This window comes from Acanthopagrus latus, chromosome 19, assembly GCF_904848185.1.
Source record: "Acanthopagrus latus isolate v.2019 chromosome 19, fAcaLat1.1, whole genome shotgun sequence".
NCBI classification, from domain to species: Eukaryota; Metazoa; Chordata; class Actinopteri; order Spariformes; family Sparidae; genus Acanthopagrus; species Acanthopagrus latus.
The window spans coordinates 18,554,694-18,568,031 of NC_051057.1; the positions used below are offsets into that span (position 1 = coordinate 18,554,694).

The 13,338-nt window shown below is 46.5% G+C and overlaps 1 protein-coding gene across 1 annotated transcript in view; it reads left to right on the forward strand.

Moving 5' to 3' along the window:
- gli3 (GLI family zinc finger 3) overlaps positions 1-13,338 on the forward strand; it is a 102,801-nt gene that overhangs the window by 34,537 nt on the left and 54,926 nt on the right. The window contains exon 3 of the mRNA XM_037079634.1: positions 4,664-4,909. Within this exon, the coding sequence (XP_036935529.1) occupies positions 4,664-4,909 (246 nt within the window). The remainder of the gene's footprint in view (positions 1-4,663; positions 4,910-13,338) is intronic.

Below are 13,338 nucleotides of genomic sequence, written 5' to 3' on the forward strand. Positions count from 1 at the left end.
ATGAGTGGCTTGCTGGGGGTGAAAGAAGGATAGAAAGCAAGCGAGGGAGAGCAAGAGGGAGTGCATTTGTCGAGGGTTAAGAGGAGCGAGGAGAAGGGAGGAAGAATGCAGGAATGGAGCACCAGGTACCATAATAGTGGCAGAGAAAGCTCCTGAAATACTAGAGCTGGGGCGTGTGCTCTGATCAGGACGGCAGTGAGCACAATTACCTTCTTTTCAAATCCTTCAGTGACACTGCGGGAGGAAGGAGGACTTTGAAACTTGAAAGGCAGGAGCTCGCTTTCAACCTCAAACGCGAGCAGGAAAGGGCTCTGAAATTTGTTCAGTGCTCCCCATCCACCATTAGCTTGTTTCTTCCTCTCGCCTCCAGGCATTTAAGCGCTTTTTGAAAAGATGTTAAGAAATTCAATCACCATAGAGAGAGAGAGAGAGAGAGAGAGAGAGAGAGAGTGGGATAGTTCTTTTTTCATTTTTTTTTTTTTTTTTTGAGAGGCATGCTTTTCCTCCGGTCCACAGAGGACCGGCCTGCTGCTTTTGTATTGGGCTGAATAGACCTGCAAAACTGGTGGAGGACTGGATGTGGCAACCATGGGAAAAGAGAGGGAAATAAAAGAGGAATGAAAAATGAGGAGAGGGTCTGCTGGGCGGATGGTCAGAGTTAGACAAGCGTTGCGGGATTGAACTTTTCAAAGTTGCATGTGTTTACCTGTGTCTGCTCTGTCTTCATTAGCCCGCTTTCTGACAGATACCTGACATGTTATAGGGATACGGAAAGTTTCCAGCAGCAGGTTAGAAGCAGCACAGAGGAGAAAATACGTACTCGAGACTTTCTCCTGTCTCCAGCAGTACGAGGAGTCAATTGACCCTTGTGCTGCTGAGTGTTTGTTTAACCATTTAAGGTGCTATAAACTGAAGTAATGAAGCCCCTTAAGGTGGTATATGGTAGAATGATGAACCCCCCTGTGGGCTCTCCATGGTGACTGGAGGGGGGATGGTGGCACTGTGACACCGCTGTGATTGAACTATTAGACGCTTGACCTCCCCTGCAAGAGAGGCGTGCTTGTGAATAGCGGTGGGGTCACCGGAGAAAAAAGAAGGGTGACAGAAAAGATTTGATGGATCGAGAAGGGCTGCTTGACTACGGCGAAAACGTAATCAGGATTATTTTTGTCGACGGTAAGATCGCGATTATTCAACACAATTACACACCCACTTTGGAATATATTTCCTCGAGTTCTGTACCTGTACCTACATTATCCCAAAGGTTTCCAACAATGTTCGAACCAACAGAAGCATCAGCATTTTTGTTCAAGGTAACAGTGTGTTTCATTCGGTCAGAGGAAGTTGGCAAACACGGTATTTCCTCAAACTTGAATATAACACGTACGATTTCTGCATCAATATCTGAAAACAGCTATACTTTTGTGTACTTTCTTTATCCTGTATATCGTATTGCTATGTTCCACTCGGTCGTCAGTCCCAACAACTTCGGCTTGTAAGAGGAAGGAAGTCGGTCGTGAGACTCTTTTTTGCCGCTCTAAACATCTGTAACGTTACAGCACAGATAGACATGCATTAAAATTTAAGAGCCGGCTGCCTTGACCGGGTTTTCACAAACGGCAGCTCACATGTTTTTACGGTGGGTTGAACTTAACATGTATCCGCTGAGACTGAGTTTGGGCGTCTTGGGTGAAAGTGCCCCGGTGTATAAGTAAAGTCGTCCGCTAATTGTGCTGGATTTAAACCACAAGGCAAAACAAGAGCATGATTCTGAAACGGAACGTGACTCGATAACAGTTTCATCTCGTTGATCTTGTTTTGGAAGCCATAATCCAAAAAACGTGATTAATCACCCAGCCCTAGAAGAAAGTTAATATGAAAAATTTAAGCACTGAAAAACATAGTTATGTGAAATATATTTAAGTAAGCAGTTGAGTGTCCTCAGTAGTTTTTCATAAGATGTTTCAGTCCAGCCTCAGTGCCCAGTGGCCTCCTTGCTGCTACACTATCTGAGGCCCCACTGATGAATCTATTTATTAAACATCAAATATCTGTGTGAAAAAGGGGGAAAAGAGCTCATAAATATGGAGACAGTTTGTACTTCCCCAGATGTAATGCTAGATTTTGTGGATGTGAACGAGCTGAGAGTACACGGTGGAAGCCGGCGCTCCTCCACACAGCTACAAGCTCTACCCTTCACCGTGCTTGCTCCCAGCATAGTTTACAGTCTCGACTTCTTTCAATCCATGTCAGGAGATGAACCCAATTCCGAAATCCCTTTATGTTAATATTGCGCTTTGCAAGAGCAGACCTATTAATCCAGCTTTAACCGTATAAGTGCCATTATTCCCTTAATAAGATCACTGGCTGTGCAGTATAGGATTAAATACTTATATCATAACTGACACTGTCATTTCCTGCGGATGAGAGTGGCTTGCCTCTCTGGCTGTCAGTTCCGCGTTAAGAATCCTTGAATCTGCTGCCAGTGCTGCGCCGAAGCGCGGCTGGCCCGAGCGCTGGTAATGGATGTGGGAGAGTGAGGGGAATAAAAGCGGGGACCCGTGGGTTTGCTACCCTGCTCTCTCCATCCCCATTCTCTCTTTCAGTTCCTCTCTCTTAACCTCCCCCTTTTCTGATCGCTTCTCTTCTCCTGTGAAGTGCAGCTGCATTATGGCGGTCCTCTCCGGTGCTTAAGGTAGTGCTCTTTAATCTGGCCCTCTCTCTTCTGTTCTTAATTGGCGGTTGGATGCTGTTGGGTTGCAGAGCATGGTGGGGGAGCCCTGCACCGCAAGGCTGCTAATGCTACAGAACCTCTGGCGCCGGCACAGAGGCACTTTGCCAGGTTCTCAGCGAGCGGCATAAAAAACGCAAGAGAGAAGCGTTGGAGTGTGGCGATGACCAACACCCTTGGTGGCGAAATCATAATTGCGTGAAAACAATACCATTCACAACAGCAGCTGAAAGAGAAGTCAGGGCCCAAACGGAGACTGTAGAGCTCGATCTCACGGCTCGAGGCCAAAAATAATCTTACCACGTGTCAGTGTTACATACAATGCCAGTTTCTATCTCAGTCTATCTAGTATTGTACCACAGAAAAGCCTAATACCGAGGTCAGGAGGCTAGCTGACCCTTTTACAAGTCAGTTCAGAGGTCAGACTAAAGGTCAAGGGTCAGGTCTTTCTACTGGAGCTCAGCCCTTGAACTCAACTCTTACATATATCATCTTTACCCCACATGGCAGGTATAGGTTTCTCCTAATTTCCCCCCCAGAGTAAGAAGTTTGAGAACAGAGCGAGCGAGCGAGTGGGGAGAAAGGAGCAAACAAGAGAGCGAGAGAAGGAGAACGCTTGTTAACGGGCAGCTTGGTATGCAGACGGAAAAGCCTGCTTTGCCTCCTCCGAGGGAATCCATTGCTTTATAAAGAGAACAGACAGAGCTGAGTTTAAGAGCAGACTTTTGGGAACGCCGCCTCGACTGTGTGAAATGAAAAGGTTGGGATTTTTTCATCCATGGTGTCCATTTGCTCATACACCGCCTGCCTCTGAACTCCCACATCTCAAAGTCAAACCCTAACAGATTTACACCCAGTAGTTTTTTTTTTTTTTTTTTAGGTGTACAAAGCTGATCTCCTCCCTTTACCCGCTCCTCCTACATGAACTAACTACAGGAGTGTGTGTGTGTGAGTGTGAGTGTTACTGGGTGCAGTGTTCTCATGTCTGCTTCTAACTAGGCCTAACACAATAACTAGTTTTTATTGGGAAATAAAAAATACCTGGGATAAGTAATACTATTGACATTTAAAGACCATTTTATGCCACTGATATTATGATAATGTGAAGTCAAACCTTTCCAAGGGCAATGGACTTGAGATTTTCAACATCCTGGATATCCCAAATAAATCAAATCAAATCAAACAACCAAAAACTGAATTAAAGAAAGTATTTATGTCTGTACTCAATAGGGTCAATATTTATAAAATGGACTCTACAAGGTTGTGCAAAACCTGATGACATGACTTGACAAACATGTGGAGTCCGTGCCAGCTCCAGTGCATGCTGTCCTTAAAGAAAAAGGGGGACCTATCAAAAGAGATGGCATGTCAATGACAGCAGGCATCGAGGCTGGTATGGACTCCACAAGTTTGTGCAAAACCTGAGGACTCAATGTTATTTGTCAACTTGTAGAGTACATACCATTAAAGAAATACGGGGACAAGAGAAATTCCAACAATACCAATCGAGCTGGCAGGGACTCCACAAGTTTGTTAAATCGAATCCTCAGGTTTTGCACAAACTTGTGGAGTCCATGCCAGCTCCAGTGCACGCTGTCATTAAAGAATACACATGACAAGATAAAGGGAGAGATTCCAATAACACCAATCCAGCTGGCAAGGACTCCACAAGGTCAAACCATGCAGGTAAAACATGAATCCTCAGGTTTTGCACAAACTTGTGGAGTCCATGCCAGCTGGAAGTCATGCTGTCATTTAAGAAAAACGGGGACAAGATAAAGGGGGACATTCCACTAACACCAATCCAGCTGGCAAGGACTCCACAAGGTCAAATCATGTAGGTAAAAAAGCTCTTTGCAGCTCTTTCTTTTCCTCCATCAAAGTTTTAATATTAGAACCTCTTCTTCTGTTTCCGTCTGTCTACCTTTACAGAGGACGAGAGTTCCGGCACGCCTTACCACCGTGAGAGGCGTAATGCCATCAGCTCCCAGGCTCCGGTGCCCGGCGGCCCCGACAGGAACGTGAGCGAGGAGCCCTCCACCTCCACGGAAGAACGCCCCTCCCTGCTCAAGAAGGAGCTGCACAGTTCCCTGCCTCACCTGGCCGACCATGCTCTGCCGTACCGGGGCACTCTGTTCGCCATGGACCCCCGCAACGGCTACCTGGACTCCCACTACCGTAAGTCCAACTAAAACACTTGGTGTTATTTATTTGCAAAAGTGTGAAAACTTGTGGAGAAACTCCGCGGCTCAAGGACGTGTTTGTAGCGCTCTGAAACACAGAGGCCGAGTGTGTCTCTTTACTGTAGGTGAGAGGCAGGACTGCCAGATGCGTGATTAAGTCTGACAGATTAGCCTCTCTCTTCGCCCCTCGCCTCGGCGCACACACACACACACACACACACACACACACACACACTTTTTGCGAACACATGCACGCACGCTTGTCTTGTTTTGTGCCTGGGAAGTTAGTATGGGGAACGGCCAGCGCAGCTTCTTAATTCCCTCATTAGGGGCCTGTCTGAACACAGTACTCCGCTTTCTCTCATCAACACACACTTCAAAGCCCCAAAGCAGCGGCGAGTCAAACCTCACCACCCCCCTTCTACTCTCTCTCTCTCTTTCTCTCTCTCTCTGGGACTGTGTGAGAGAGAGAGAGAAAGAGAGAGACTAATGGAGATGGAGCCTGAGAGATTGTGGTGAAGGGAGTGAGCTGTGGCTTGAGTGAGATACTGAAGATAATTTGAGAAAGAAAAAAAAAAGGTGAGATAGGCAGTAGTAGTTAGATGAAAGCGAGAAGCTGTGTGTGTGTGTGTACGTAGAAGGAGGGAACAGGAGATAGATGATTGGGGAGTAAGAGGCTGATTAGGAGGTTAATTCGGCGGCCACTGTAGCCAGGACTTAGCCTGCAGACAAGGATTTGATGTGATAGCTTGTTTAGTTTGGTTAAATTGGCTCCGAATTGGGGCAGACAGAGTGGGACAGAGGGATTTTAATCCAGTGGCAGTAATGAAAAAGTCCAGTGGACCCCAAACCCTTTCTACTGTAACTCTATTTATTCAGCCGCTTCATTAGCTGCACCGCTCCGTCGTACTTGGGGGTGCCTGAGAGTCACCAAGGTGCCTCTTTAAGGGAAAGGTTACTTAAAACCAGGCGATGGTGCTGTGGACAGGACCCTCGAGGGCAGAACATTACTGCCCATTACATCCTGACCTAACTCAGCAACACTGCCACTTCTCATTTTGTGTGTGTGTGTGTGTGTGTTGGGGTCGGGGTACGTGTGAAGGAGCTCTGGAGGTTCCAGACCACTGAAGCCGTGGGGCAGGAGTGGAGAAAGTGGGGGGTGGTGGATGGGGAGGGTGGGGGGTCAGTCTGCAGGCTCGGGGTCATGTGGAAAAGTCACAGTCTGAAATGGAGAGTTCAAAAGCAGCAGGAAAAGTCAAAAGGGCCGTAGAGCTTCGAGAGGCTTTTCTTTTGTGTGTTTTTGGGACTCAAGAGGCTGGAAGACGGCAATCGTACGAGGCTGAAGGAGAGGAAGCTGTAGGCGGGATAGACTTTAGTTTCCTTCTGTGCTGCTTCTTCCACATTTTTTCTTCCATTCTGAAAAAATATGTCAATTAATACAAATCTAATCAGCAACAACTTGCCCGTTACAGCTTTTATAAATACAAGGATTTGCTGCTTTTGTTAAGTGTTTTAAAAAAGACAAAATTAATATAGTCTTTAGTAACAGTTAAGTAAAAATATTTCTTTGGTTAAGAGTGAAAGTCACTTGTACTATAATGGTATTTGAGGTATCTGATGTTTGTTGTTTGTAAGAAAAAGAAGAAATCAACTTTCTTACCAAGTGGACCCTTCAGTATCAAAGGTATTTTTTTGTCATTAATCTGAAAAGTGCAGGTGAAATGTACATTTCTTATTGTAGAAAACAGTGTTTTTTTAATTTATCCAATTGTTGATCAAATGAATAACTTAAAAATGCCCTGCTTTGGCTCAAATGACAGCTTACGATCTGTCAAGTTAGTCGCAACTAAAGTACAATATTTGCTCTCAAAATTAAGTGGAATGGAAGTTTTAGTAGAAATTCATAAGTGAAATACCTCAGAATTGTACTTCAGAACAATACTTTAGTAAATGTACCAAGTTACATTTCATCAGTGCATTTGGAGATAGAGAAATTGGCATTTTTTGACATTTTATAAATGCATTTCCACCCAAATTACCCAGAATTTTTTGTCCCAAAAACTACTTTTCGAGAAAGAATGTTCCTTCAGCCCGATGTTGTTTCCAATGCAGTCTAAAGAACCACAAAGATTAGGCATTTAGGATTGGGATTTTTGCACACAAACAACAAACAAACTGTTTTGGAGCTGCAAATTTGAAAAAAAAAAAAAAAAAAAAAAAGGTCCCAAGCCCCACCCTCCAAAGGTCTTGTTGTTTTGGAAAGTAATGCTGGGGAAGCTCCTGCTGTAGAAATGTGGCTATAGACAAAATGATTGATAGAGCATTTCTTAAACATTGTTAGAACAATCGACAATGTAAATAACCATTAGCTGCAGCCCTAGTGTCAGTGCATAAATAACTAAATAAATGCAATAAATAAATTACAAAGAAAAGTTAAGAGCTGATTTGTTACGGATGCTTTTTCAGAGAAATTGCACCAATAAAGACACAAATAAAGTCTGGATGGCTTCTAGTGTTGCTCATTGATCGTTCTCAGTCAATTCTCTGATCCTGACTTTGCTTCAGGAAGACTTATGATCTGAGATGAGAGCATAGCGGTGTAAAACACCTCCTCCTGGCCCCAGGTGTTTGAGGACATGGGGAGTCCCTGAAGGCAGCGGTCCCATTCTGTCTGATTGAACCCAGTACCAGAGCTCAATCCCCATGAGCTCCGGCGGTCTGAGGGTCAGCAGAACGAAAGGGTTCCCCCTAAAACCTTCCCTTCCCCTCCCTCTCCTCGGCTGCTTTGAACCAGAAGCCTGTAGAGTCTGTCGCCACTCCTGCGCCACAAGGTGTTAAAAAGCCACGGGCTCCTGTTCTGGTTTCTGGTTCCGTACACGCACACATGCGCAGCCCCTTACTCCACCAGTGGTAGTCCCTCTCTATGAGGGCTTTGTCACCTCCTAAATTCATCCCAGGTGTGCGCCTGTGTGTGTGTGTTTGTGATGGAGAGGGGGCCCTAAGCCTTTGTGCTGTGCTTGCATAGCGTGCCACGCCACGCAGCAGACAGCCAGGTAAATCCGATTACTCTTAGCGCTGGTGTGTGTCAGTGCTTAATGTGCCTAAATGCGACGGCACCTGCAGCCTCCCCACACCTGGCCGCCGGGTCATTAACGTGGCGGTGAAGCTCTGGGAGGCGTGGGAGTTGAGCAAACGTGAAGCGAGCCAGAGGGGGGTTTATCTTCAGGGGTAAATCTCCGCTATTCACCCAGACTTGTGATCTCCCACTCCTCTCGACGTCCGCGGCCTAAGACCGTGTTTACTCTGGTTTTTAACACCCACTTCAGAGCAGAAAAAGGAGGGAGGCACTAAGGAAACATCGCCCCTATTGTTAGCATTAGCTAATCGTGGCGATGCCGGAGCCTTAGCCGCTTTTCTTGAGCAAACACTGGATAAGAGAGTCCACATCCTTCTTAGCACAACACTAATACATGTGGCTTTGTTGTGGGATAAGAAGAAAGGATTGAGATGAGGATTAATGAGGGAGAAGTCTTTTTTTTTTTAAGATCTTAATTGTGTGGAAGTATGAATGGGATGCGCGGCGCCGACATCTGTTTACATTGTGCGCTGATTAGCCGGTCAGTGGTCCTGCAGCAACAGTGAGCCCACTTGCTGGCGAAGCATCTCCGCTTCCTCCGAGGGGATCGTCTTCTTTTAAGTGTCTCCTTCTTAAACACTTGCCCTTCTTTGCCAGACTGAGCAAAATCATCACGGAGGGACTTAAAGCACAGCGCATTCAGTGGCTTTCTTGCGAGAAAAGGAAGGCAACTGGAGGAGAGTGAATTTGCCAAGCTTGACAGACAATGGTTAAGTATTTTGGCGCTCGATGGGCATAAGTTTTGGGTAGTTACTTTATCTGTGATACAGTAAGTCACTGACAGGAGTAGAAGAGATGCATTAGGTGTGTCTCCAGGCTGTGATGGCTGCCTATCAGTCCAACGGTCTTTCCTTTAAAAAATCTAGCCCAGATCTGGCTGCCAGGGCTTAATCCCCACACCAAAGCCTTGCTGTCCTTGACTGATCTCAGAAACCAAGCCTGCTAAGCTAGAGGCAGTGGAGGTATGGATCTCTTGGCTGAAGGATTCCTTCACATGTATCATAGTAACCCTGCTCTGAGCCCGGACAAAGGTGACTCCTACCTGGATCATACAGGCCCTGTGTTCTGGGAAAGCTAGCATGAACACTGAGCCCGTCCCTGGGTTTTTTCTCTGATGTGGTGGGGGTGGTGGGTGTCCAGTCAAAGGGGTTAAACTCTAAACTGCTGCGCCGAGCTGATCTCAGGTCTACTGGGCCGTAACACGCCAGCCGCTGCCCCGGCGTCAGTCTGTCTGCCCCGGTATCAAAATGCAGCTGACCACTGAACTGAATGAGCTAGCTGTCACCGATCTGAACGTGATCCGCACATCAATGGGCCCCGGACTCTCTATAGTTAATTAAAACACTCGGTCTTTGAGTTCATATGGACTGCGCGCGGGCCTTTTCTTTACGTCTTGACATAGCAAAGACAGCAAGAATGAGTGTGTGTGCACACAAGCAGCTTCTGAAGTTGCACTCAAAGAACAAACTTTCTGGCCTCTTGTTGGTTCGAACGTGATGAGCACTGGCTGGGATACAGCTTCAAACATCCTGCCCCCCCCCCCTCCTCAAAGAACTGGGGGGAGTACAGCCTGGGGTGAGAAGACACGTGCCCGTTTCAAGGGTAAGTGTTTGTCTTTGTGATTGTTTCAATATTGGCTTTTTGAGCGCGGTGGCACGGTGTAGTCCCCCAGCGGTGTGCCGGCACTGAGAAGCCTGGGGCACACTGCAGGCAATGAAGAGGGATCCCTTCCATCCACCTCCTTTCATCAAGAAAGAACAACATGGGCCTGTGCTCTGCTGTGGCCCCTTGGTCCAGCGCACCAGGGATAATCAGATGATCCCCTTTTATACAGCTTATTAGAGGCATCTCATGCTGTAAGATAGGCCATATTCTCACATGCATGTGCCCCTTTGTAGCGCTTGATGATTTGAGGGGGTTAAGCAGAGTTTGAAGTGCTTCGAGAACGCACTCTCGTACCATCTTAAGGTCATGTGGTGCTCTTACCACGGAGCGGCTGCGTGTGAACCGCATATCTCCGAATAATGGCGCCCCGCTTATTAACAATGACAAGATTAAATGTGAAGGGGCTAAGAAGACTTAAGAAGAATCTCCAGCGAACTTAAGATGTTCAAAGAAGAAGACTCAGCATTTCTTGGTATCATTGTCACAACATCTGTCAGCGTGTTTTTACTGCTTTTTCGAGCGAGATTGGTTAATCAGTCGAGCCACAGAGGGCGAGTGGAGACAATAGCTTAAAAATGAAGATTTGCTGCATCTGGTACGTCCAAAAAGGAGAATCGACTGCAGCGAACACCACTGGTAACAATAACATTAAGCGCTAAACTATGAAAACAACAAGATCAAATGCTCCTGGGGGCCTCCTCTCGGCTAGCTGTTGGAGCTTTTTCTCTCCTCCTTAAGTTACCCTGTAGTCTCCAGTAGGATAATCACCTCTGTGTGCGATGGGAGAATCAGAGTTATTTCATGGTTTTAGACATGTTTGTTTCCCGTGTATCCAAATCTCATCACTCCTTCTTTTTTTGTATTTGCATTCCCGTCACATAGTAACAAAGATAAGCGCCCTTATCCCCTCAGCAAACAACCCCCGTATCTTGCTCCCGTCTCTGGAGGGTTCACAAGTATATATTGTTCTACGCCGAGAGGAGGCTGATGAACACAGTCTAATTAAAACGTTTCTGCTGAAATGTGAGATACCACTGTGGAGGGGAGAAAGACGAAGAGGAGTCTGAGGGTATGAGTGAGACGGAGGGGTGTACGAAAAAGAGAGGAGCGCCGGAGAGAGTGGAGAAGAAGGAGGAGGGGGTAACAAAGCAGAAAATGAAGAGAGACATAAAAGAATGGGAGCTCAAGGAGGTCAGGCCCATCACAGGCTTTAGTGTTGCCTTTAAAGATGCCTGGGACAGGTGGCAGCTCCAGACAATCTCGCACCACAGAGCAGCATCCTCTCAGGAGGAGATAAGGGATTCCTCCATCCACGCACCCTCCTCCTCCTCCTCCTACCTCTCCTTCACTCACACCCCCACCTCCCCTTCCTCCCGTCTTGGGGTTCTCCCAGACACTCTGCTTTGATGTGGCTCAGTGTGAGCGGGCAGCTGTAGGCCACGGGGCTGCAGCAGCGCTGCTGGGCCACTGGGCCGGCGGACCGTTGGGAGCCGACTCGAGCGCGGCTCAATCAGTGGGGCTCTCCGGTGCCCGGCACTTTCAGGTCTCATTAAAGCGCTCCGGCAGGGTTAATCCTCTTTAAGGTTTACATGGGCCCCAGTTTGTCTCTGTGCCCAGGCTGAGGGGAACCCCTGGGCGCCACCTGCGTGACAAAGACTCAAAATCACTGTGACGCAAGTTCCCTCCGTCTGTTGCCTCGCTCCTCCACTCCCCTTGTATGTTCTCCTCTTTCTCCATGGCTCTCACTCGCCGTCCCCCGTGCATTCTGCCTCTTCTTTACTACCCTTTCCCTTGATAGTACCTAGGCCTAGTTGTAAGTCTTTTAGGATTATTTGGGCGGAATCTGTTGACAGGGGTGCAGTAAATGGATTACAACTTTGTCCTTGTTTTGGGATGCTGTGAGGAGGGAAAAGGGGCGAGATGCGCTCTGAATAATGAGAGAGGCAAAGAGAAAGAAATAGACCGAGAGCAGGATTAACTGGGAGAATTAGGAAGACGACGCAACAGTGAAGGAGGGGGTGAAAGAGAGGCTAAGGTGACAGCAGAGGATAGAGCACAGAGAGTGGAAAAGAGGGAGAATCAGAGAGTTCCAGATGTTGTTGCTCTCATAAGACCTAATTGGTCCAGAAGTGCCGACCCCTGTCTGGCCCTGCAGCGCCGAGCAGCCATTTGTCTGATTGCTGTGACACTGGGCTTTGTCTTTGCTCTGTGACACACAGTTTCCTCCATTAGCCCAAATAATGGCCAGGTACCTCTGGAGGCCTGCACAGACTTTGTTTAATGTCTGTATGGGTTTGGTGGAAAATAGAGGAGTAGACTTACAGTACGGGGAGAAATAGAAGTTCACTGTAAAACGTATCAGAGGACCGAGCTAGAGTTGCTGCATGTTAATGTTATACACTTAAAATCACTCACGCACGACCGGGATACAATAGTTTTTAGATTTATTTCCAGGCAGCCACAAGTTTCCACTAATTTTAACACATATGAAAGTCAGCTCGTGGAGGTTACTAGACCATTCATCTGTTGCCAATTATGAACTCAATTCATAGTTTCGCACAAGATGGAGATTCCAGAATTGGTTCTCAAACTGCAGCTGTTTTAATGGAAGAGACAAACATGCGAACCATCCTCGTCTCTGCACTCCTATCCCACCTTTTGGAGCGCCTATTTTTCCTGCTCTGTTTATGCAGCCGACAGTAAATGCCATACATGATTTGATTCAGGTGAACCTTAAGTTTTAGTCATGGTCATTTTATATTCGCTTTGTCTGAAAATGGATGAATTTGCCAGAATTTTTAAGAAATGGGATTCAAAAATGTGTTTTTTTTTTTACACGGTGAACTCAGACAGAACCTCAAGAAGTTTAGTTGTTTTGTTTAAAAAGATGTGTTTGGATGATGTAGACCTCCATATGCCTATATCTGACTTATCCTTTCTTAATCAAGTTACAACTATTGACCACTGGGACAAATCAATGCTTCAGAACAGAAGATGGAGGGATCTTGTTCACTACAAAAGCCTGTGAATATCCAAACAACACATAAAAACAACTGCACAAGCTGAGAAACTGCCCTTTACATGAGCTTTTAAAGCATATGGACAAAATTAGTGGTTTAAACATTATGAAAAACTTAAGAACAATAGCTTTTTTTAACTCTTCTTTTTTTGCTTTTTGGCTCTTTTCCCTGAAATCTTGGATGTCGTAGTGCCCTTGAACGCACCGCAGAGGAGAATCTTTAAAAACTGGCTCCTTCTTTCAGCCACATCACCACGGCGATAATACATAATTTTGACATACGAATGGGTGACAAAGCTGTGATGGATCACCACTCTTAACCGAGATTAAAAAAAACCCTCTGCAGGTTGATATTCACAACACACGAACCGCCTTGAAATGTAATTCTGCAAACAAAATTGCATTCAAATGACCTGCGTTGGTCAGTGGCCTCTCAGCATGATTCGGAAATTGAGAGGCTGGCCGGTTTCCACAAGCGGTGTGCAGGCAGCCGGGTGTGTTGTTATGATGCAGGTGTGTTTGCCTCACAGTCACTATCAACACAGCTGCTTGCAGTTTCACTATCACCTGCCCGCATAGGGGCCCGTGCAGGGAGGAGCTGAGG